The following is a 23,419-nucleotide window of genomic DNA, read 5'->3' on the forward strand; positions in this document are numbered from 1 at the left end:
GTTTTTCCCATTCTGTTTGTTGCCAGTTCACTCTAATGACAGCTTCTTTTGCTGTGCAGAAGCTCTTTAATTAGATCACATACGTCAATTTTGGCTTTTGTTGCCATTGCTTTTAGTGTTTTAGTCATGAAGTCCTTGCCCATGCCTATGTCCTCAATGGTATTGCCTAGGTTTTCTTCTAGGGTTTTTATGGTGTTAGGTCTTATGTTTAAATCTTAATTCATCTGGAGTTTATTTTTGTAAAAGATATAAGGAAGGGGTCCAGTTTCAGCTTTCTGCATATAGCTAGCAAGTTTTCCCAACACCATTCATTAAATAGGGAATCCTTTCCCCATTGCTTGTTTTTGTCAGATTTTCAAAGATCAGATGGTTTAGATGTGTGGCATTATTTCTGAGGCCTCTGTTGTGTTCCATTGGTCTATATCTCTGTTTTGGCACCATTACCATGCTGTTTTGATTACTGTAGGCTTGTAGTATGGTTTGAAATCAGGTAGCATGATGCCTCTGGCTTTGTTTGTTTTTTTTTTTTTTTTTTGCGCTTAGGATTGTCTTGGCTACATGGGCTCTTTTTTTGGTTCCACATGAAATTTAAGGTGGTTTTCTCCAATTCTGTGAAGAAAGTGAATGGTAGCTTGATGGGGATAGCATTGAATCTATAAATTACTTTTGGCATATGGCCATTTTCACAATATTGATTCTTCCTAACCATGAGTATGGAATGCTTTTCCATCTCTTTGAGTCCTCTCTTATTTCCTTGAGCACTGGATTGTAGTTCTCCTTGAGGAGGTCCTTCACATCCCTTGTTAGTGGTATTCCTAGGTATTTATTCTCTTTGTAGCAATTCTGAATGGCAGTTCACTCATGATTCGGCTCTCTGTATGTTATTGATGTATAGGAATGCTTGTGATTTTTGCACATTGATTTTGTATCCTGAGACTTTGCTGAAATTACTAATCAGCTTAAGGAGATTTGGGGCTGAGATGATGGGGTCTTCTAAATATATGATCATGTTGTCTGCAAATAGAGACAATTTGACTTCCTCTTTTCCTAATTGAATACCCTTTATTTCTTTTTCTTGCCTGATTGCCCTGGCCAGAACTTCCAATACTATGTTGAATAGGAGTGGTGAGAGAGAGCATCTTTGTCTTGTGCCAGTTTTCAAGGAATGCTCCAGTTTTTGTCCATTTGGTATGATGTTAGCTGTGGGTTTGTCATAAATAGGTCTTATTATTTTGAGATACATTCCATCGATACCTATTTTTTGAGAGTTTTTAGCATAAAGTGCTGTTGAATTTTGTCAAAGGCCTTCTTTGCACCTATTGAAATAATCATGTCATTTTTGTCTTTGGTTTTCTTTATGTGATGGATTATGTTTATAGATTTGCATATGTTCAAGCAGCCTTGCTTGCATCCCAGGGATGAAGCTGACTTGATCTTGATGGATAAGCTTTTTGATGTGGTGTTGGATTTGGTTTGCCAGTATTTTATTGAGGATTTTCACATCAATGTTCATCATGGATATTGGGCTGAAATTTTCTTTTTTAGTTGTGTCTCTGCCAGGTTTTGGTATCAAGATGATGTTGGTCTCATAAAATGAATTAAGGAGGATTCCCTCTTTTACTACTGTTTCGAATACTTTCAGAAGGAATGGTATCAGCTCCTCTTTGTACCTCTGGTAGAATTTGGCTGTGAACCCTTCTGGTCCTAGACTTCTTTTTGGTTGGTAGGCTATAAATTGCTGCCTCAATTTCAGACCTTGTTATTGGTCTATTCAGGGATTCGACTTCTGCCTTGTTTAGTCTTAGGAGGGTGTAAGTATCCAGGAATTTATCCATTTCTTCTAGATTTACTGGTTTATTTGCATAGAGGTGTTTATAGTATTCTCTGATGGTAGTTTGTATTTCTGTGGGATTTGGTGATAATATCCCCTTTATCATTTTTTATTACATCTATTTGATATTTCTCTCTTTTCTTCTTTATTAGTCTGTCTAGTGGTCTATCTATTTTGTTGATCTTTTCAAAAAACAAGTTCCTGGATTCATTGATTTTTTTTGAAGAGTTTTTTTGTGTCTCTGTCTCCTTCAGTTGTGCTCTGATCTTAGTTATTTCTTGTCTTCTGCTAGCTTTTGAATTTGTTTCATCTGGCTCCTCTTTTTGTTTTGTTTTGTTTGAGACAGAGTCTCACTTTGTAGCCCAGGCTGGAGTGGAGTGGCGTGATCTTGGCTCACTGCAACCTCCACCTCTGGGGTCCCAATTCAAGCAATTCTCCTGCCTCAGCCTCCAGAGTAGCTTGGATTACAGGCATATGCCACCATGCCCTGCTAATTTTTGTATTTTTAGTAGAGACGGGGTTTCACCATGTTGGCCAGGCTTGTCTTGAACTCCTGACCTCATGATCCACCCACCTTGGACTCCCAAAGTGCTGGGATTACAGGCATGTCACCATGCTCAGCCTCCTCTAGTTCTTTTAATCATGACATTAGAGTGTTGATTTTAGATTTTTTGTCATTTCTCTTGTGGGAATTGAGTGCTACAAATTTCCCTCTAGACACTGCTTTAAATGTGTCCTGGAGATTCTGGTACGTTGTGTCTTTCTCCTCATTGGTTTCAAAGAGCATCTTTATTTCTGCCTTCATTCAGGAGCAGGTTGTTCGATTTCCACATAGTTGTACAGTTTTGAGTGAGTTTCTTAATCCTGAGTTCTAATATGGTTGCACTGTGGTCTGAGAGACTGTTTGTTATGATTTCCGTTCTTTTGCATCTGCTGAGGAGTGTTTTATTTCCAATTATGTGGTCAATTTTAGAATATGTGTGATATGGTACTGAGAAGAATGTATATTCTATGGATTTGGAGTGGAGAGTTCTGTAGATGTCTATTAGGTCCACTTGGTCCAGATCTGAGTTCAAGTCCTGGATATCGTTGTTAATTTTCTGTCTCACTGATCTGTCTAATACTGACAGTGGGGTGTTAAAGTCTCCCACTATTATTGCATGTGAGTCTCTTGGTAGGTCATTAAGAATTTGCTTTATGTATCTGGGTGCTCCTGTATTGGGTGCATATATATTTAGGACAGTTAGCTCTTCTTGTTGCTATTAATCCCGTTACCATTATGTAATGCCTTTCTTTGTGTCTTTGATCTTTGTTGGTTTAAAGTCTGTTTTATCAGAGACTAGGATTGCAACACCTGCCTTTTTTTTTTTCTTTCCATTTGCTTGGTAAATCTTACTCCATCCCTTTATTTTGAGCCTATTTGTATCTTTGCATGTGAGATGGGTCTTCTTAATACAGCACACCAATGGGTCTTGACTATCCAATTTGCCAGTTTGTGTCTTTTAATTGGAGCATTCAACCCATTTACATTTAAGGTTAATATTGTTATGTGTGAATTTGATCCTGTCATTTTGATGCTAGCTGGTTGTTTTGCCCATTAGTTGATGGAGTTTCTTAGTAGTGTTGATAGTCGTTACAATTTGGTATGTTTTTACAGTGGCTGGTGCTGGTTGTTTCTTTCCATGTTTAGTGCTTCCTTCAGGAGCTCTTGTAAGACAGACCTGGTGGTGAAAAAATCTCTAAGCAATTGCTTGTCCATAAAGGATCTTATTTCTCCTTTGCTTATGAAGCTTAGTTTGGCTGGATATGAAATTCTGGGTTGAAAATTCTTTTTTTTAAGGATGTTGAGTACTTAAGGATCCTTTTAAGGATCTTCTGGTTTACAGGGTTTCTGCTGAGAGACCTGCTGTGAGTCTGATGGGGTTCCTTTTGTGGGTAACTGGACCTCTCTCTGGCTGCCCTTAGCACTTTTTCCTTCATTTCAACCCTGGTGAATCTGAGAATTATGTGTCTTGGGGTTGCTCTTCTCGAGGAGTATCTTCGTGGTGGTCTCTGAATTTGAATGGTGGGTTGGGGAAGTTGTCCTGGATAATATCCTGAAGAGTGTTTTCTAACTTGGTTTCATTCTCCCCATCACTTTCAGTTACATGGATCAAATGTAGATTTGGTCTTTTCACATAATCCCATCTTTCTTAGAAGGTTTCTTCATTTCTTTTCACTCTTTTTTCTCTAATCTTGCCTTCTTGCTTTTATTCATTGAGTTGACCTTTAATCTCTGATATCCTTTTTTCTGCTTGATCAATTTGGCTGTTGAAACTTGTATATGCTCCACGAAGTTCTCATGCTGTGTTTTTCAGCTCCACCAAGTTGCTTATGTTCTTCTCTACACTGATTATTCTAGTTAGCGTTTCATCTAACCTTTTTTCAACGTTCTTAGTTTCCTTGCGTTGGGTTAGAACATACTCCATTAGCTCAGAGAAGTTTGTTATTACCCACCTTCTGAAGCCTGCTTCCATCAGTTTATCAAACTCATTCTCCATCCAGTTTTGCTCCCTTGTTGGTGAGGAGTTATAATCCCTTGGAGGAGAAGCAGCATTCTGGTTTTTGGAGTTTTCAACCTTTTTGCACTGGTTTCTTCCCATCTTCATGGATTTATCTACCTTTGGTCTTTGAAGTTGATGACCTTAGTCTCTGCATGGATGTCCTTTCTGTGTATGTTGAAACTATTTCTTTCTGTTAGTTCTCCTTCTAACAGTCAGGCCCCCTCTGCTGTAGGCTTGTTGGAGTTTGCTGGAGGTCCACTCCAGACCCTGCTTGCCTGGGAATCACCAGTGGGGGCTGCAAAAGAGCAAAGATTGCTGCCTGTTCCTTCCTCTGGTAGCTTCATCACAGAAGGGTACCCACAAGATGCCAGCCAGAGCTCTCCTGTATGAGGTGTCTGTCAGCCCCTTCTGGGAGGTGTCTCCCAGTGAGGATACATGGGTGTCAGGGAGCCACTTGAGGAGGCAGTCTCTCCTTTATCAGAGCTTGAGTACTGTGCTGGGAGGTCTGTTGCTCCATTCAGAGATGCCGGGCAGGGATGTTGAAGTCTGCTGAACCTGTATCCACAACCACCCCTTTTCCCAGGTGCTCTGTCCCAGGAGGGTGGGGCTTTATTTAGAAGTCCCTGATGGGCTGCTCTCTTTTTTCAGAGATGCCCTGCCCAGCGAAGAGGGAGTCTAGTGACAGAGTTTGCCTGCAGAGGCCTTGCTGAGCTACCATGGGCTCTGCCCAGTTGCTGTGTAAACTTCCCAGTGACTTTACTTACACAAGTGAAGTTAAAACCAACTACCCGAGCCTCAGCAATGGTGGATGACCCTCCCTGCACTGAATTCAAACATCCCAGGTCAAGCTCAGTGCTGGCTGTGAGAATTTCAAGCCAGTGGATCTTAGCTTGTTGGCCTTTGTGGGGGTAGGACACACCAAGCCAGATCACTTGGCTCCCTGGCTTCAGACCCCTTTTTCAGGGGAATGAGCAATTCTGTCTCATTAGCATTCCAGGTGCCTCTGGGGTATAAAAAAGAAAAAAAACTGCTGCAGCTAGCTTGGTGTCTTCCCAGATGGCTGCCCAGTTTTGTGCTGGAAACCCAGGGCACTGGTATTGTAGGCACTGGAGGGAATCTTCTGGTCTGCAGCTTGTGAAGACCATAGGATAAGCATGGTATCTAAGCCAGTGTGCCAGAGTGCTGGCTTCCCTTGGCTAGGAGAGAGAGTTCTTTAGCCCCTTACACTTCCCAGGCAAGGCAATGCCCCACCCTGCTTCAGCTCGCCCTCCTTGGGCTGTACCCATTGTCTAACCAGTCCCAGTGAGATGAACCAGGTACCTCAGTTGGAAATGTGGAGATCATCTGCCTTCTGTGTTGCTATCACTGGGAGCTGTGCACCAGAGCTGTTCCTATTCTGCTATCTTGCCAGAAAATCCCCGCAAGGCATTTTTGTAATGTTGATCTTTGAGAGTCAGAGTGTATATGTGTCTGTGTATTATATATATTCATATTCCAGATATTAGTCCTTTGTTGAATATGTGGTTTACAAACATCATCCAGTCTGTAGCTTGTTTTTTCATCTTCTTACCAGGGTCTTCACAGAACAAAAGTTTTTGAATGTTGAAGTCTAGTTAATCAATTTTTTCCATTTATGGGTATGCTTTTGGTGTCATGTCTAAAAACTCTTCAGTGACCCCTAAGTCTCAAAGATTTTCTTCTATTTTTTCTAAAGTTTTATCATTGTACTTTTCACATTTAAGTTTATGATTAATTTGCAGTTATGGTTTTTGACTTTTATTTTTAGGTTCAGGGATACATGTGCAGGTTCATTAAATAGGTAAATTGCATGTTGCAAAGGTTTGGTGTACAGATTATTTTGTCACTCAGGTAATAAGTATAGTACCTGATGGGTAGTTTTTCAGTCCTCATCCTCCTCCTGCCCTCTACCCTCGAGTAGGCCCCAGAATTTGTTGTTGTCTTCTTTGTGTCCATATGTACTTAATGTTTAGCTCCCACATGTAAGTGAGAACATGTGGTATTTGGTTGTCAGTTCTGGGTAAGTTTCCCTAGGATAGTGGCTTCCAGTTCCAACCATGTTGCTGCAAAGGAAATGATCTCATTTTTTCTTATGGCTGCAAGAGTTGTGGGATTTAGGTGAAGTTTCTTTTTTTGCCTGTGGATACTGTTGGACCACTTCCACTTGTTGAGAAGAGAGTATTATTCCTCATTGAATTTGTTTTGTACCTTTGCCAGAAATCAGTTGGATATACTTAAACCTGTTTCTAGGCTCTCTGTTTGGTACTCTTCATCTCTGTGTCTATGCCTCCACCACTGCCACACTGGCTTGATCTTCATAGCCGTGTACTGAGCCTTCATGTTGATTAGGTGGAGTCTTTCCACTTTTTTTCAACATTGTTTTACCTGTTGAATGGCTAGTTCCTTCCAATAGTAAATATTAGAATAAGTCTGTCTTGTCTACAAACGCTTTGCTGCGAATCTGGTGAGACTGCAGCAAACCTATAAATTAATTGATGGAAAACTGTCATCTGTATTATGTTTTGTCTCCCAACACAAGAATACAAGTGTATCTTTTCATTTATTTAGGTTTTAACTTCTTTTGTCTGAATATTGTAATTTTCTGCATATAGATCCTATGTATTTTTAAATGTATACTTTTGTATTTAATTTTCCTAGGAACTATTACAAATACTGTGTTTTAAATTTCATTTTCCAAAAGTTGATTTTTAGTGTATGGAAATATGATTGATTTTTATGTGTTAATATTGTATCTTGTGGCTCTGCTGAATCCATTTGCTAGCTCAAAGTTAGTTGTCTTTGTAGATGACTTAAAATTATTTATGTAAGCAACCATATCATCTGAAAATGGGGAGTTTTATTTCTTCCTTTCTAGTGTGTATTCTTTTTATTTCTTTTCTTCCAGCCTCTGCCTACTGCCCAATTCCAAAGTCACTTCCAAATTTGTAGGTTTTTGTTATAGCTGTATCCCACTTCCAAGTACTAAAATCTGTACAATGATTGTACAGCAATACAGTTGCTACAGTGATATCAGCAAAATACTGTTAACAGAGGGAGGAGATGGGTAATTCTGTGTAGATGAAACATAAGGAAAGAATTTGCATAAATGGAGACACTTTCCTAAGAATGGATGAAGTTTCAGCATAGAAGAGTAGTTCAAACAGAGGGGATAGCAACATCAATGGCATGGTAGTATGAAAATTCATGGAGTATCAGGGAAGTAGTGAGCAGGTGGCTGGTGGTAGAGAGATGGATGGCAAGAGTTGTTACAGTAGTCAGAAAACAATATTTGAAGAACTCTGGGCCCCATGCCAATAGATCTTGACTTTATTCTGCAAGTAGCAGGCAGCCTTTGAGGGTTTTTAATAGGAAAATGTCATGATAAATTTGGTGTAGAACATGAATGGAAGACTTAGAGAATGTTTAAGTAAGCCATAGGAGAGTTAACTTGAGAAAACATTTTGTCAAAAGGATAGTCAGTTGGCCCTTTACCATCCAGGGGTTAGGGGCACCAACCACCCACACAGCCAAAAATCCATGTATGTATCCAATATATATATATATATCCATGTATATATCCAATATATGCATATTGAGACAGAGTCTTGCTCTGTTGCCCAGGCTGGAATGCAGTGGTATGATCTCAGCTCACTGCAACCTCCACATCCTGGGTTCAAGCAATTCTCCTGCCTCAGCCTCCCTAGGAGCTGGGATTGCATGCCACCACGCCTGACTAATTTTTGTATTTTTAGTAGTGACAGGGTTTCACTGTGTTCACCAGGCTGGTCTCACTCCTGAGCTCAAGTGATCTGCCTGCTTCGGAGTCCCAGAGTACTGGGATTACAGAATTACAGGCATGAGCCACCATGCTCATCTCCATGTATAATTTTTTGTCTCCTGAAAAACTTGACTATTAATAGCCTATTGTTAACCAGAAGCCTTGTTGATAACATAAACAGTCTAACACTTATTTTGTATGTTGTAAGATATTATAAGTAGTATATATAGTATTGTTAGAATAAAGTAAGCTAGAGAGAAAGAATATGTTAAGAAAATTAGAGGGAAGAGAAAATATATTTACTGTTTATTCAGTGGAAGTGGATAAAGGTCTCCATCCTTATCATCTTCACATTCCATAGGCTAAGGAGGAGGAAGGAGAGGAGCAGTGGGTCTTGTTGTCTCAGAAGTGGCAGAGGTGGAAGAAAATTCATGTATAAATAGACCCATGCAGTTCAAACCCATGTTGTTCGAGAGTCAGCTGTAGTCACAAGCTTAAAAGGCTATTTTTTTAAACAATCAAATGTAATGTGGCCCACATGAATACATGTAAAGGGTCCAGTTTCCCTTTAACCAGGATTAAAGTAGATGTTGAGAGAATTCCAACCCTAAGATTATTTGATTGTAAAAGGTTTGGAGGCCTAGAGATAACTTCTGATAATTTTATAGAAAATAGAGATCATATACTAGTTGAGTATATTTGACTAGTTGAGTCAAATATTGTTTGGTAGTTTCTACTAGTTTCAACTACTCAAATATACACAAATGATATTTTTGTGTAAACACAAAAAGATAAACTGCAAGCGCAGTTCTCAAAAGAGTATGAAAATAAGCAGATAATGATATGGTATAACATTCAAAGGTTAGAACAGCAGGAATAATAGCACATATGGTGAGTGAATCAGAGGACTAGATCACTGTTCTGATAGCAGTCACTGGACTATGGTGGACTTTTTGTTTTCAAAGTGCGTTAATTTCTAAGTAGATTAGGATTTCCTTTTTAAGAAATGTAATAGAATTACCATCCTATTACTGATTTATAGTATAATACCATTGTGATCAGAGAAACATACTTTGTATGATTTCATACTTTCAAACATGTCTTTGTTATTGTTATTTTATTATTATGATTATCACGAAGGATGTAGCCTCTCTTGGTGAATGTTCCATGTGCACTTGAAAACAATGTGTATTCTGCTATTATTGGATGAATATGCTACAAATGTCAATTAGTTCCAGTTGGTTGATAGTGTTGCTCATTTTGTCTATTACCTTGTTTTTGTCTATTTGTTGTATTGATTACTGTGATAAAAGTGTTGACGTTTCCAATCAGAAATGGATCATTGTGAATTTTCCATTTCTCCTTTAAATTAAATTAAATTTTTGCTTCATATATTTTGAATGTCTATGGTTAGATGCATGAACATCTAGGAACATATTCTTGGTGAATTCACTCTTATGATGTCATGTTTGTCTGTGTCCCTGGTAATTTTCCTTGCTCTGAAATTGGTTTTGTCTGATATTAATATAGCCATTTACATTTTCTTTTTGATTAGTATTTGTGTGGCATAGTTTTTCCACCCTTTTACTTTCTACTTACCTTTATCATTATTTTGAAAAGTTTCTTGTAGACAGCATATTGTTATGTGTTTTTTCCTTAATTGTTTTAATATTTATTCTTCTGATTATGTGTTTTGAGTATTCAAACTTAATGTACTTATTGATGTGTTTGGATTTAGGTTTACCATGTTATCGTTTGTTCTCTGATTTTCATTGTTCTGTTTCCTTTTAGATTATTTAGGTGTTTTTATTTTTCCATTTTAACTTTTCTATTGAGCTTTTAGCTATATTTCTTTGTATAGATTTTTTTTTAGTAATTCTAGGAATTACTATACTCAGAAATCCTTAACATTTCTGTCCAGTTAGAATTACTATTTTCTGACTTCGAGTGGAACGTAGACATAGGTTCCTTTAACCTACTCCTTTATGTTGTTGTTGTCATGTGTGTTATCTCATACATTGAAAACCTCATTAGATAATATTAAAATATTGTGTTTAACTGTCAAACATTTTTTAAAACTCAAGAGGAGAAAAATAGTGTGTTATATTTACCCAGCTATTATTTCTGTTGCTCTTCATTTCTGAAGTTTGAATATCATTTTCCTTTTGTATGAAGATCTTCCTTCAACATTTCTTTAGAACAGGTCTACTGGCTATGACTTCTCTTAGTTTTTCTCCATATGATAGTGTTCTTATTTTACCTTCATTCCTTAAGTACAGTTTTGCTGGATATAGATTTTTGGGTTGACAGTGATTTAGCACTTTACAAATATTCCACTTCTTTCTGGCCTCCATGAAAAATCTGCAGTCATTTGAATGAATGTTCCCCTATGTATGATCTGCTGTGGTTTCTGGCTGCTTTAAGATTTTTTCATTGTCTCTAGTTTTTGGCAGTTTATGATGCCTCTGGGCATGGATTTCCTTGGGTTTTCCAGCTTGCAGTTTGCTGAGCTCTTGTATCTGTTAAGCTAATGTTTTGAATGGTCTATTGTTCTGCACCCCACTCTCTTCTCCTTCTGGAACTCTGATGACAGAGTGTTAGACCACTGTTGTTGTCACACAGATCCCTGAAGTTCTGTTGGGATCTTTTCCCCAACCTTTTCTCTCTGTTCTTCAATTAGATAACTTCTGTTGAACTATTTACATACTTACTGATTCTTTCCTCTTTCATCTCATTTTATAACTGCATTTTGCCACTGGATTTTTATTTTAGTTATCATATCTTTCAGTACTAACATCTCCATTTGATTCTTTTTTTCTATTTATCTGCTATTATTTTTCATTTATGTCAAAAATGTTCACCATTATTTCTTAGAGCATGGTGATATAAGAGCTGCTTTAAAGTCTTTTTGTGATAATTCTAACAACTATGTCATCTTGGTGTTGCCATTGTTGACTATCTTTTCCCTTACAAGTTATTGAGATTTCATAGTTCTTTGTGTGTCTGGTAATACTGGATTGTATCCTGGGCATCTTAAATATTATGTTATGAGACTCTGGGCATTGTTTATTTCCTATGGAAAATAATGATTATTAAATTTCTTAAGCAGTTGACCCAGTTAAGTTTAGGCTGTAAGTTCTTACTGACCCTTTAGGGGCTTTCTTATGTCAGTTCAGATTTTAGATGTTTTCAGTGCCATTTAGATAACATGGATCACCCAGTGGCCCCTGTGGGACCTATAAAATATTCTACCCCTTGGTTCAGTTCTCAAAGAACTATTCAGGGTCGGATCTACTCATACAGCTTAGGGGTAAGTACAGGAGGTCATACACAACATTATGGGATCATCTGCTTGAGACCCCTCCTCTTGGCATTCTCCCAGGCACTTCCTGGTATCTAGGAGTCCTCCATTCCCAGTTTTCTTAATGAAAGCTGGGGCTTTCATTTTCCCACTCTGCCATACACTTCCTGCAACTGTTTCTGCCTCTTAAACCAAGAGGCAGGAAGACAGAGATAGAGAAAAAGAAACAGGGATTCTATCCCATGCCCTTGGGACCACAGTTCCTCTGGTCAGAGAGGATTCCTCTTTCCCAGAATTGTAGGTGTCTGTATGACCACCACTGCGGTTGGGAGTCTGAAGACCTCCACAGTCCTCAGTTCACCCATGGAATGACAACCTATCCATGTGGCCAGATAGGTTGTTTACTACAGACTCAAGGTGAAGTTTTTATTGTGAGTTTTGATGTGAAAGGCACCTCTTAAAGCTGTGCACATTTTGGCTGTGTGCTCTGTTCACAAGGAAAGGTCCTTGGCAATTAGAAAGACTGCAGGATGGCAATGACAGCCTGTCATTTATTCTCTTCATTTGCCCTCTGCCTCTTTCTTCCTCTTCCAGTGCTGGAGAAAGACGATCATTACCTCTCCAGAGTCTTTTAATCTCCCTAGAAGAAGCTGTCCACTCTCGCAGAGTGCTCCAACAGGACTGAACCATGTGGGCTGGCCAGAGCACACACCTGATACTGGTGAGTTACACACCTCCCTCTTGCTCTGTACTCTGGATCCTGCATGAAGGACAAGAAGCAAGTGCTGTTCACAGGTGTATCCACTTGCCTGGCAGAAGTAGCTTGAAGGTGAGAGAGATAAACAATTGACCCCTTCCCTTCAGTTAGGGAGGAGTGCCTCCTACCCAAAGAAAGGGAATTCTTGGCCTGTCGCAGTGACCCTCGCCTGTAATCCCAGCACTTTGGGAGGCTGAGGCAGGCGGATCACTTGAGGAGCTCAAGACCAGCCTGGGCAATATGGTGAAACCCTGTCTCTACTAAAAATACAAAAACTAGCTCAGTATGGTGATGCATGCCTGTAATCTCAGCTACCCGGGATGATGAGGCAGGAGAATTGCTTGAACCTGGGAGGCCGAGGTTGTAGTGAGCCAAGATTGTGCACTTCAGCCTGGGTGACAGAGTGAGATGCTGTCTCAAAAAACAAACAAACCAAAAAAAAAAAAATGGAATTTCTAGCTTGGGGCAGATTCTATTGAGTACCCCAGCTTGGCTTTATTAGTAGTTAATTTTGAGCAGAACTACTGACTGTCCCTTCATCTTGTAGTAGGTTTTATATAACTTCAAGGAGACAGAATCATGTAAGGAGCTGCCTCTGATCAGCTGATGGCACTTGGGTGTTTTCCCATGTAAGGTATAATGGCCTCTTCCTTGAGTTTTATCCAGTCTGTATGAGGCCCTTTCTCCAAACTGTAGCAAACAGCATCACATCACAAATTTGTCATAAAAGGCCTGGCTTTCTGTGTTAGAAGGGAATTGGGCCACAGGTGAGAGCCAGGATGGGGTCTCTTTATGTGTAACATCTGTCTTCCGGTGGAAGGACAGATGTGGGGTCTCAGGTCTTGAGTAGGTACAGATTGTTTTAGCTGGTGATCTTATAGTCTAAAAGCTCATAGCTGTTAGAGGAAGGGGCCAAATCTGGTGTTGAAGAAAAATAAACAAGGGCAATTCCCTAAGATAGAAAAACAAAACAGCCACGCCTGTCAAACACATGTTTGTCCATGTTTGGGAGGAATGGGCTGGCAGTGGAGGCTGTTGGTAGTCAGGTTCTGTCGGTGCTGAAGACTCATAGAAAGCCAGTGTGGTGAGGCAGAGGATGATGATGCATGGTGGTCAGCCCCGAATGCTGGAGTTTGGTATATAAGGCATATGCTAAGGAATCAGCTCTGATGCAGCTGGTCCTGCAGGAGCTGGCTGCTCAGATTAGCTGGTGGACATGTGGTTGTCCATCAGCAGATGGAAATATTTAGGCTGCATTGTTAAGTGGACTTTTATTCTTTCCCACATACAATTGTGATCTTAAACTCACAAAGTTATGAAAAGGTGCTTGACAACTGTTGAACAGACTTTGCCAATTTCTTGCACGAGCCCTTCATTAAGTCATAGAGTTATTTAAAGTCTTGTGGAAAGGACAGTAACCGGGGAGAGGAATCTTTTTTCCAGAGAGAATCCTCAAAGCTGATTTTGGCCTTTCAAGTCAATACCTCCTTAAAATTCAGAGCTTCATAATCGTATTTTCCTATTATTTCAGTGTGTCACTTGAATTAACTGGCAAATGAGTTCATTGCAGAAGAAAATTTAAAACCTCAATGATAGCAGTGTGCACATCTAGGGCACTGCTCTGGAAGTCAGAGGTCAGGGCTCTGGCCACAGTTTGTCCTGGGGTGAGAAACTGGACACATCTCTCTATTTCCCCATATGTCAGGTTCCTTTTTTCTTTTTTGCAGAAATTCTTCAAATTTTCTTCAAAAAAGGAGTGATAGATCCTGTTTTCCTCTATTTCTCCATATCTTTGTTTCCTTTTTTCTTTCTTTTTTTGCAGAAATCCTGCAAGGAATTAATCAGATTCCTTTTCCTTCAAAAAAGGAGTAATCGCTCCTGTTTTCCTATCTCGTAAGGATAAGGGGAGGGACTAGCCTGGATCTCTGAGTTTAGCTTAGGAAAGTTTTCTTTTCTTTTCTTAATTACTGCTTCCACTTTAACTGATCTGTTCCTGACTTCTTAAGATTTCTACTTTACACAGATTGTATTTCTAGTTTCTATCCCTGGAACCTCTCATCATTCTCAATTTTTGATCAATTTTTGCTCAATTCTGGGAAAATTCCTCAGTTTCATCTTCTGCTTAGTTTTCTTTTCTTTTTTTTTTTTTTCCTCACCTGTGTTCACTGTATTCACTGGCAGTTTGTGATTCGGTGATCCTGTTTTTAATCTGCAACAATCTTTCCAATTTCCTTTTGAAGTCATTAAGAACTGAACATCATGATTTTTGTAAAGTGTTCTAACTATTTCCAAATTTCGGTTCATTTCCAAATTCATCTGCTCTTCTTTTGAGGATTTTTTTTTTTCAGACTCCAGCCCAGGCTGGAGTGTAGTGGCATGATCCATCTCAGCTCACTGCAATCTCCACCTCCTGGCTTCAAGCAATTCTCCTGCCTCAGCCTCCCAAGTAGCTGGGATTACACACACCCGCTACCATGCCTGGCTAATTTTTGTATTTTTAGTAGAGATGGGGTTTCGCCATGTTGGTCAGGCTGGTCTTGAACTCCTGACCTCAGATGATCACCTACCTCAGCCTCCCAAAGTGCTGGGATTACAGGCATGAGCCACCACGCCTGGCCTCTTTTGAGGTTTTTTATTAACAGGTGAAATGTCTTTATTTGCTCATTCATGAAGACAGCAGACCTCCCCCAGCAGTACTGCACTGGAAGTAGCACTCTTTCAGAGATTGTTATGGGTTCCTGTTCAGATCCTTCAAACACAGCCAAAGTAGGATGAGGACAGCAAGGCTTTCTTGTGATGAATGCCATGAGTCAGTGCCAAAAGGCTTGGCCAGAGCCATCGGCAGTCCTGGCATGAAGCACCTCCCCCTCACTAGAATTTCTTCCCCCTGTTTGGAGGGTTGGCCAAGAATCAGCCTGATATGGGAGCAGGCCACCTCTTCCTGGCAAGTCGGTGCCCAAGATAAACCCCACCACACCCGGCCCTCTCTCAGTGGAGCCAGCAGGGCCAGGTACAACTCCATGAGTCCCTGGTGTCTCCAGAATTCATGCCTGTGGCTTTGGAAGGGTGGGCAGTGTTTTACCAAGATTACATGGTGGTATGGTTATTTCACAAGCTGTAGGTCACCTTTCTTCAAGCCACTTCATTGTGTCTTGTGGCTGACACCTTTCTTCAGTTTCCAGTACTAGTAAAGGATGCTCTCTTAACCAACCTCTGCTAGGTTCAGCCTTTTCTTTTATAGCTTCTCTGTCTTCATAGACCTCATTTCTCTGTCTTATAGAATTGAAAAGAGTTAGAGTCTTTTCTTAAAAGAGTGTTGTGGCTGATTTGATCTTCTATCTAGACTACTAAAACTCTCTTCCTATCTCAATAAAGCTATTTCACTTTCTTACCATTCATGTGCTAACTGGAGTAGCACTTGTAATTTCCTACAAGAACTTCTCCTTCACATTCAGAATTGACTGTTTGGCTTGGAGGCCTAGCTTCTGGGCCATCTTGAGTTTAGACATGCCTTCCTTACTAAACTGAATTGTTTCTAGCTTTTGATTTAATGTTAGAGATAATGTGACTCCTCCTTTCACTTGAACACTTAAAGGCCATTACTGGGTTATTAATTGGCCTAATTTCCATATTGTGTATCTTGGAATGGGGAAGCCCAAGGAGAGGGGGAGAGACAGAGGAATGGATGGTCGGTGTAGCAGTCAGAACACACATCATTTATTGATTAAATTTGCCAACTTCTATGGGCACAGTTGATCCCTAAAACTATTACAGTAGTAACATCAAAGATCACTGTTTACAGATTAACTTAACAGATATAATAACAATGAAAAAGTTTGAGATATTGAGAAAGTTTCCAAAATGTGACATAGAGATGCAAAGTGAGCACATTCTGTTGGAAAAATGGCACCGATCAACTTATTCAATGCAGTGTTGTCACAAACCTACAAATGTAAAAAACACACTATCTGTGAAGCACAAAAAACAAGATATGTGTATAGTTGGATCATGTTTTTTATACAATCTGACACTCTCTGCCTTTTGATTGGGTTATTTAATCCACTCACATGTAGTGTTATTATCCATATATTTGGATTTATGTCTACAGTTACTTCTTCTTTTCTCTGTCTCATCTTTTTATTGCTCTATTCCTTCTTTACTGTCTTCTTTTTCACTGAGTGAATATTTTCTAATGTATTTTAGTTTTATGAATGATTCTTTCACTAAATTTTCTGAGGTTTGTTTTTAGTGGTAGCTTTAGGGTTTAGCATATATATGTATATACATATATATATAACTTACCAGCATCAACTTCAGATTTATACTAACTTAATTCCAGTAATATATAGAACTATTACTGCTTTATAGCTATATTCCCTTCTCCCTTTTTTATGGTATGATTGTTATACATATTATACCTATTGATGTTATAAACCCATCAGCACCTTCGTAAAATGATTACTATCTGTCACCATTTTCTTAGTCCATTATAGCTTTTTCTCATCTACTTCCTTTATGCTGTTATGACATGTATTACATTTCTATGTTATATGCTCAATAATACAGTATACACATATTATTTTATATAATTGCTTGTTAGTTAAGAGAAGAAAGGAAAAGATAAGAATATATAGTGTTTTTTATAATTACATAATTACCTTTTCTAGTACCCTTTTTGTATTCATGTGGATTTACATTATCATCTGGGGTCACTTGCTTTCAGTCTAAATAACTCCTTTTAGTATTTCTTATAAGTTAGGTCTACTAGCAAGAAATTCTCTCAGTTTTGTTTATCTGGGAAAATCCTTATTTAGTCTTCATTTTTGAATGGTTAGCTTTCTGCACAAAGATTTCTTAGTTGCCAAGGTTTCCTTAAAAAATCCGTTTAGCACATTTAACACACTATCCAACTGTTTTTTGGCTTCTATAGTTTCTGCTAAGAAGTTAACTGTTGATCGTATTGAAGAAGGCTTGATAAGTTATATGTTGTTCACTGCTATTCCCTTGCAGCTTTTAGGATATTCCTCCTTGTCTTTTACTTTCAACATTTTTACTGTGATGTGTCTGTTTGTGGATCTCTGGAATTATTTTACTTGGAAATAACTGAGTTTTCTGGGTATGTAGGTTATTGTTTTTCAATAAATTTGGAAAGTTTTTGGCCATTATTTCTTTGAATATTTTCCTCTTCTCCTTTCTCTCTCTCTTTCTGATATTCCCATTACACATATGTTGGTGCATTTAATGGTGTCCTACACATCTCTGAGGCTCTGTTCATTTTTTTCATGGTTTTCCCTCTGTACTTTGGCTTGTGTAATTTCTATCGATCTAGCTTCAAGTGTGCTAATTATTTCTTCCATCTGTTCAAACTGCTGTTGAGCCCTTCCAGTGAACTTTTTATTTCAATTATTGTACTTTCAACTCCAAAATTTCCTTTTTAAAAAATGTTGAATGTGTTCACTGATATTCTGTTTGATGAGACATTGTCACTATATCTTCATCTTTTTTTTTTTTTCTTTTTCTGGAGATGGAGTCTCACTCTGTTGCCCAGGCTGGAGTGCTGTGGCATGATCTCTGCTTACTGCAATCTCCACTTCCTGGGTTCAAGTGATTCTCCTAATCTCAGCGAGTAGCTGGGATTACAGGCACCTGCCACTACGCCCAGATAATTTTTCATATTTTTAGTAGAGACAGAGTTTCACCATGTTGGCCAGGTTGGTCTTGAACTTCTGACCTCATGATCCCCCTGCCTCGGCCTCCCAAAGTGTGGGGATTATAGGCATGAGCCACTGCACCCAGCCAGTCTCTGTCTTTTAATGATGTTTCCTTTAGTTCTGTGAACATGTTTAAAATTACTACTTTGGATATGATAAAGCTGACATGTAGTCATTCTCACAGGCAGTTTCTATTGCCTGCTTTTTTCCCCATTATATGGGTCAAACTTTCCTGCTCCTTTGCATATCTCATAATTTTTGGTTGGAAACAGGACATTTTAGATAATATTATAGCCACTCTGAGAAATGCTTCCCCACTGGGTTTGCTACTGTTATTTGCTTAAGTAACTAGTCTATTTCCTTTCCTGTGGGGTTAAGCTTCTCGTGTGCCTCCTAAAGGAGATATAGTGCTGGGTATGGCCACAGTCACCATGGATGACAGTGGCTTTACTAGGGCTCTCTTCTATATTTCTCTGACCACATCACACTGTGAATCTCCACTCATTGGTTGCTGATTGTTCTGTTATTTTCAATATTGTTCTAGGGCATAAATTGCTTTACAAGCTAATCCAATCAAATTCTGGCACACCTCAGAAAGGAACGCTTTCTGAGGTCAGTGTGTGGTATTTCTTCTGATCCTAGAAGGGCTCCTCCCAGCTGCCTTATTCTCTGTTCTCTCATACAAACCAGTGGGGTTATAGTCCAGGCTGTATCTCCATTAGAGCCACACATTTCCTCTCAATTCCCTTCACTGCAACCTCCACTGTTCTTGAAAACACCTTTAGGTTTCAGCTTCTCCATGCTTACAAAGGAGGCCAGTTCCTTTAGGAAGAGATCAGGAGCTATCTCTTTTACAACCTGCTTCCCCCAGGCAAAATCTTTGAGCCCTAGCTCTTGGGTGGGGACAATGGCAAGCTTCTCTATGAGTGACACTCAGTGGAGCCCTTGGGGAGGAAGAGCAGTAGCTTAAGGTCCTCTCCCCTTGCCCCTCCTACCATGGAACCACCACCTTACAAGCAGGGGGAAAGGCTATCCAAGCCTCAGTATTCTCAGCTTGCCAAAGAAGGAAGCCACCCTGGCTTACCACTCTCACCAGTAATAGGTGGTTTCTGGACTGAGCCTCAGCAACAGATGGCCAGGGGCAGGATGAGAAATGCCGCTGTCCTGCTCTTCCAGGGAAGAAAGATTGCTGGCTGAGAGGTTGGGGGAGAAGGAGCCCTGTGTTGCCGGCTGTAGTCTGGAGTGGAGTCTCTGCCTTACTGAGCTGTAAAGGGGGAGAGGGGAACAATCTTGGTTAAAACCCTACAGATTCTCACCTTTCTTACTGAATTGTCATTGATTTCCTTGAATAGATGTTTCTTTTTCTTTTCTTTTTTGAAAGGCCTCCTGAGTAGCTGGGATTACAGGCACCTGCCAGCATGCCCAGCTATTTTTCTGTATTTTTAGTAGAGACAGGGTTTCACCATGTTGGCCAGGCTAGTCTCAAACTCCTGACCTTGTGATCTGCCTGCCTCAATGTGCTGGGATTACTGGTGTGAGTCACCGCACCTTTTTTTTTTTTTTCTTTTTTTTTTTGGAGACTGTCACCCAGGCTGGAGTGTAGTGGCACAATCTCGGCTCACTGCAACCTTCACTCCCCTGGTTCAAGCAATTCTCCCACCTCAGCATCCCGAGTAGCTGGGACTACAGGTGTGTGTCACTACACCCAGCTAAATTTTGTATTTTTAGTAGAGAGAGGGTTTCACCATGTCGGCCAGGCTGGTCTTGAACTCCTGACCTCAAGTGGTCTGCCCACCTCGGCCTCCCAAAGTGCTGGGATTACAGGCATCAGGCACTGGGTCTGGCCTTGAATAGATGTTTCTTCATTTGCTGTTTACTCTTCAGGACCATTCCAGAGGTTTAAAATGGTTGTTTTTAAAACAATATTCACCAGTTTCACTGCGGAGCAGGTTAGTGGAGTTCCTCTCACTATCCTGCAAAAGTCAATCTCATTTTCTCTAGTATTGATCATTTCAGCGAGAGTCTTAGAACAGATGTTGAATGGCTGTGCTCATGGTATATCTAGATACATTTCTTTTCTTTCTTTCTTTCTTTCTTTTTTTTTTTTTTGAGATGGGGTCTCACTCTGTTGCCCAGGCTGGAGTGTAGTGGCATGATCTCAGCTCACTGGTTCTCAGCCAGCATCCCAAGTTCAAGTGATTCTCCTGCCTCAGCCTCCTGAGTAGCTAGGACTACAGGCATGTGCCACCACACCCAGCTAATGTTTGTATTTTTAGAAGAGACAGGATTTCTTCATGATGGCCAGAATGGTCTTGAACTCCTGATCTCAAGTGATCTGCCTGCCTCAGCCTCCCAAAGTGCTGGGATTACAGGCATGAGCCACTGCACCAGGCCTAGATATACCTCTTAAACTTCCTTCTTATATCCCCAGCAGCTAGCATGATGTTCTGCACATAGGAGGTTTACAGTGTCATTTGCCAAAGACAATGATGGTATTCCAGCACAAAGTGTCTGGGGAATCCTCCAAATGGGGAGAAAAGGAATCAGTGGTTGCACCATGGTTCAAAGCATGCATGGCAAGCACTGGAACCAATTCTGCCACTTCCTGGGTGTGTAATCTTGGATTATTCTGAGCCTCAGTTAACTTCAGTGGTAAAATGGGGCTAAAATGGTAGCTATCAGATAAAGTTGTAGAGATTAAATAATATATGCAAAGCACCTCACATCTGATATATGCTTAATAAATACCAGCTAATATTTCAGACATTGCTAGGTGTGGCTGCATATGTACACATCATTGCACTGAATCCGTACAATATTTCTGCAAAAGTAGTTGTCAGTATTCCTATTTGTGAATGAAAAGAGAATGATGCAGGAAGATTAAGTAATTGGCCTCAGGTCACAACTAGTAAGAGACAGAACTGAACCCAGGATTGAACCCACATCACTGTGGCCTTGGGCTTCTTTCCATCCAGCACTGTTGTGGAAACTGAAGTGCTGGGTTAACTAGGAGAGACAGGGCAGAAGCCCGTCTTTAGACTCAGACAAGCTTTGATCTCGTTGTGTTTCTGTTTTTACATGTACAATAATAGAATTTCATTTGCCACTTTCCCATTATCAAGCCAGCCTCAAAAAACACAGAACCTTCAGTGTTGACCTTTCTGATAAAGACACTGCGTTATGAATTCATCTATACATACACACATGTTGCATACATATACACACAATATATATGCACGCAACATATATACAGTCATGTGCCACTTAATGGCATTTTGATCAGTTACAGATTATGTCAACCATGATGGTCCCCTAAGATTATAATAGAGCTAAAAAAATCATCAGATGGTGGGCGAATGTGAAGGCCTAGGACATTACTGTACACTATGTAGACTTTATACACATCACAGAACAAATTCCAGTTCTGCAAGTTCTATTCATATTAGTCTCTTATACAAGTATACCATTACCATGTTAATATTTATACTACACTTTTATTGTGCCTTTCCTATGTTTTGATATGTTTAGACACAAGAACACTTACCAGCCTACAGTATTCACTACTGTGACATGCTGTACAGGTTTGGATCCTAGGAGCAATAGGCTATACCATATAGCCTAGGTATTCAGTAGGCTGCACGTTTAGGTTTGTGTAAGTATACTCTATGATGTTCGCACAAGAAAATCACCTACCAACACATTTCTCAGAACATATCCTTGTTCAGCAACATGTGACTGTATATGAACAATATATGTAAATGCCCCTAAATGATTATTTATGATTTTAAACCTACCATGTGATGGTAAAGGGATCGTCTCTCTCTTTTAATAGTATCAGAAGTGGGCCTATGGGGACGGAATCTTCCCCTGGTGAAGGCAGCTAAGTCTCCCTGCACCAGTCTTTGTCCCCAAAGAGCTCCAGCACCTTTGATGCTAAATGTTAATTTCAGCTGTCCTCAATGCCAGGGTCTTAGGAAACGTGGATCCCCTTTTCACATTGGAGCTCAAATGGGGACACTCTACCTTTTCCCACAGGACAGCTAGGACAAGAGACCTGATTCACATTTACTGAGGTCTCCGGAAGACTGAAAACGGAAACGGACTGAGTAAAAGCATGGGGTTCAACTGTCTGGCTGATACAGTGGCTCACATAGGCTCCATCTGCTCAGGCCATGGCCATCTGTATGCACTAGCATGGCACCCTCCACTTAGTAGCACACCACAGGCCCCTAAAAGTCCTGAACCGGGACAACGAGAATCTTCTTCCTGCCTAGCTGGCCGTGGGGTCCATCCCCCTAATTCCTCCTTGGCTGATTGCCCAGCAGGAAGCCTGCAGCAGGTGTGCTGTACTCCCTGGACACAGTGGTGGGTAAGGCCCCTCTGCCCTCACAGTGCACCTGGTCTGCAGGGCACAGACACAGGAGAAGCAGCAAGCCACTGACAGAATAAGTGCTGGGAAGGAATCAGTGAGGCCTCATTGATGAGGGACATTCACTGAGATCTGAAGACCAAGAAGGAGCCAAGCCATGAAAAGCCAAGAGAAGAGCATCCCAGGTGAAAGGGACAGTAAGTGCCAGGCCCTGAGGTGAGAAGGAAGAGCAGCAAGGTGTCAGCTGTGGCAGAAGTGCAGGAAGCATGGGACAGAGAAGAACAGGAGGAGGCAGAGAAATCAGTCGGGCAGAACATGCAGCATCTCCCAGGTCTTATAAAGTGTGAAGGGAAGCCTCTGAAGATACTGATGCAGGAGAGGAGCAAGATGTGATTTATGTGTATTTTAGAGCTCTCTGGGGCTGCTCAGTGGATGGGACCATTGCCGAGCACGGTATGGCGGTGGTAGCAGTGAAGTAAGAGAGAAATGGACAACTTGGACATTGATTTTGGCGGTCAACCCCACAAGAGTTGCTGATGGCCTAGGAGCAGGTAGTGGACTCTGGCAGTGGCCATCCCTTCCCCACACACCAGGGCTGAGCTTGAAGCCTTCAAAGGACAGCTGTAGGACACAGATGGTGACCCCATGCAGAGGAGCCTACATGAGGGATGAGGAATGGGAGAGCTGCTCTTCCCAAGGACAAGAAAGAATGGAAGCAGGCCAGGTGTGGTGGCTCATGCCTATAATCCCAGCACTTTGCGTTGTCCAGGCAGGTGGATCACAAGGTCAGGAGATCTGCCAACATGAGATCTGGAGATCGGGCCAACATGGTGAAACCCCGTCTCTACTAAAAATACAAAAATTAGCAGGGCGACGTGGTGTGTGCCTGTAATTCCAGCTACTCGGGAGGTTGAGGCAGGAGAATCGCTTGAACCAGGGAGTCGGAGGTTGCAATGAGCCGAGATTGCGCCACTGCACTCCAGCCTGGTGACAGAGCAAGACTCCATCTCAAAAACAAAAGGAAGCAGAGGCTGGAAGGGTGTGTCCTGGGTATAGAATGGCCAGGAACGGCACACTTTCCTGGAGGAACTTAGGAGGGGGCCTTGATGTG

The 23,419-nt window shown here is 40.7% G+C and overlaps 1 protein-coding gene across 8 annotated transcripts in view; it reads left to right on the forward strand.

Annotated features, from left to right (window-relative positions):
- Positions 1 to 23,419, forward strand: part of ARHGEF4 (Rho guanine nucleotide exchange factor 4) — a 210,985-nt gene that overhangs the window by 107,831 nt on the left and 79,735 nt on the right. For all 8 annotated transcript variants that reach the window (XM_035304084.3, XM_078326970.1, XM_078326974.1 and 5 more), the window contains one exon: positions 12,066 to 12,192. In XM_035304084.3, the coding sequence (XP_035159975.3) occupies positions 12,066 to 12,192 (127 nt within the window). The remainder of the gene's footprint in view (positions 1 to 12,065; positions 12,193 to 23,419) is intronic.

Source organism: Callithrix jacchus, chromosome 6 (assembly GCF_049354715.1).
Source record: "Callithrix jacchus isolate 240 chromosome 6, calJac240_pri, whole genome shotgun sequence".
Taxonomy (NCBI): Eukaryota; Metazoa; Chordata; class Mammalia; order Primates; family Cebidae; genus Callithrix; species Callithrix jacchus.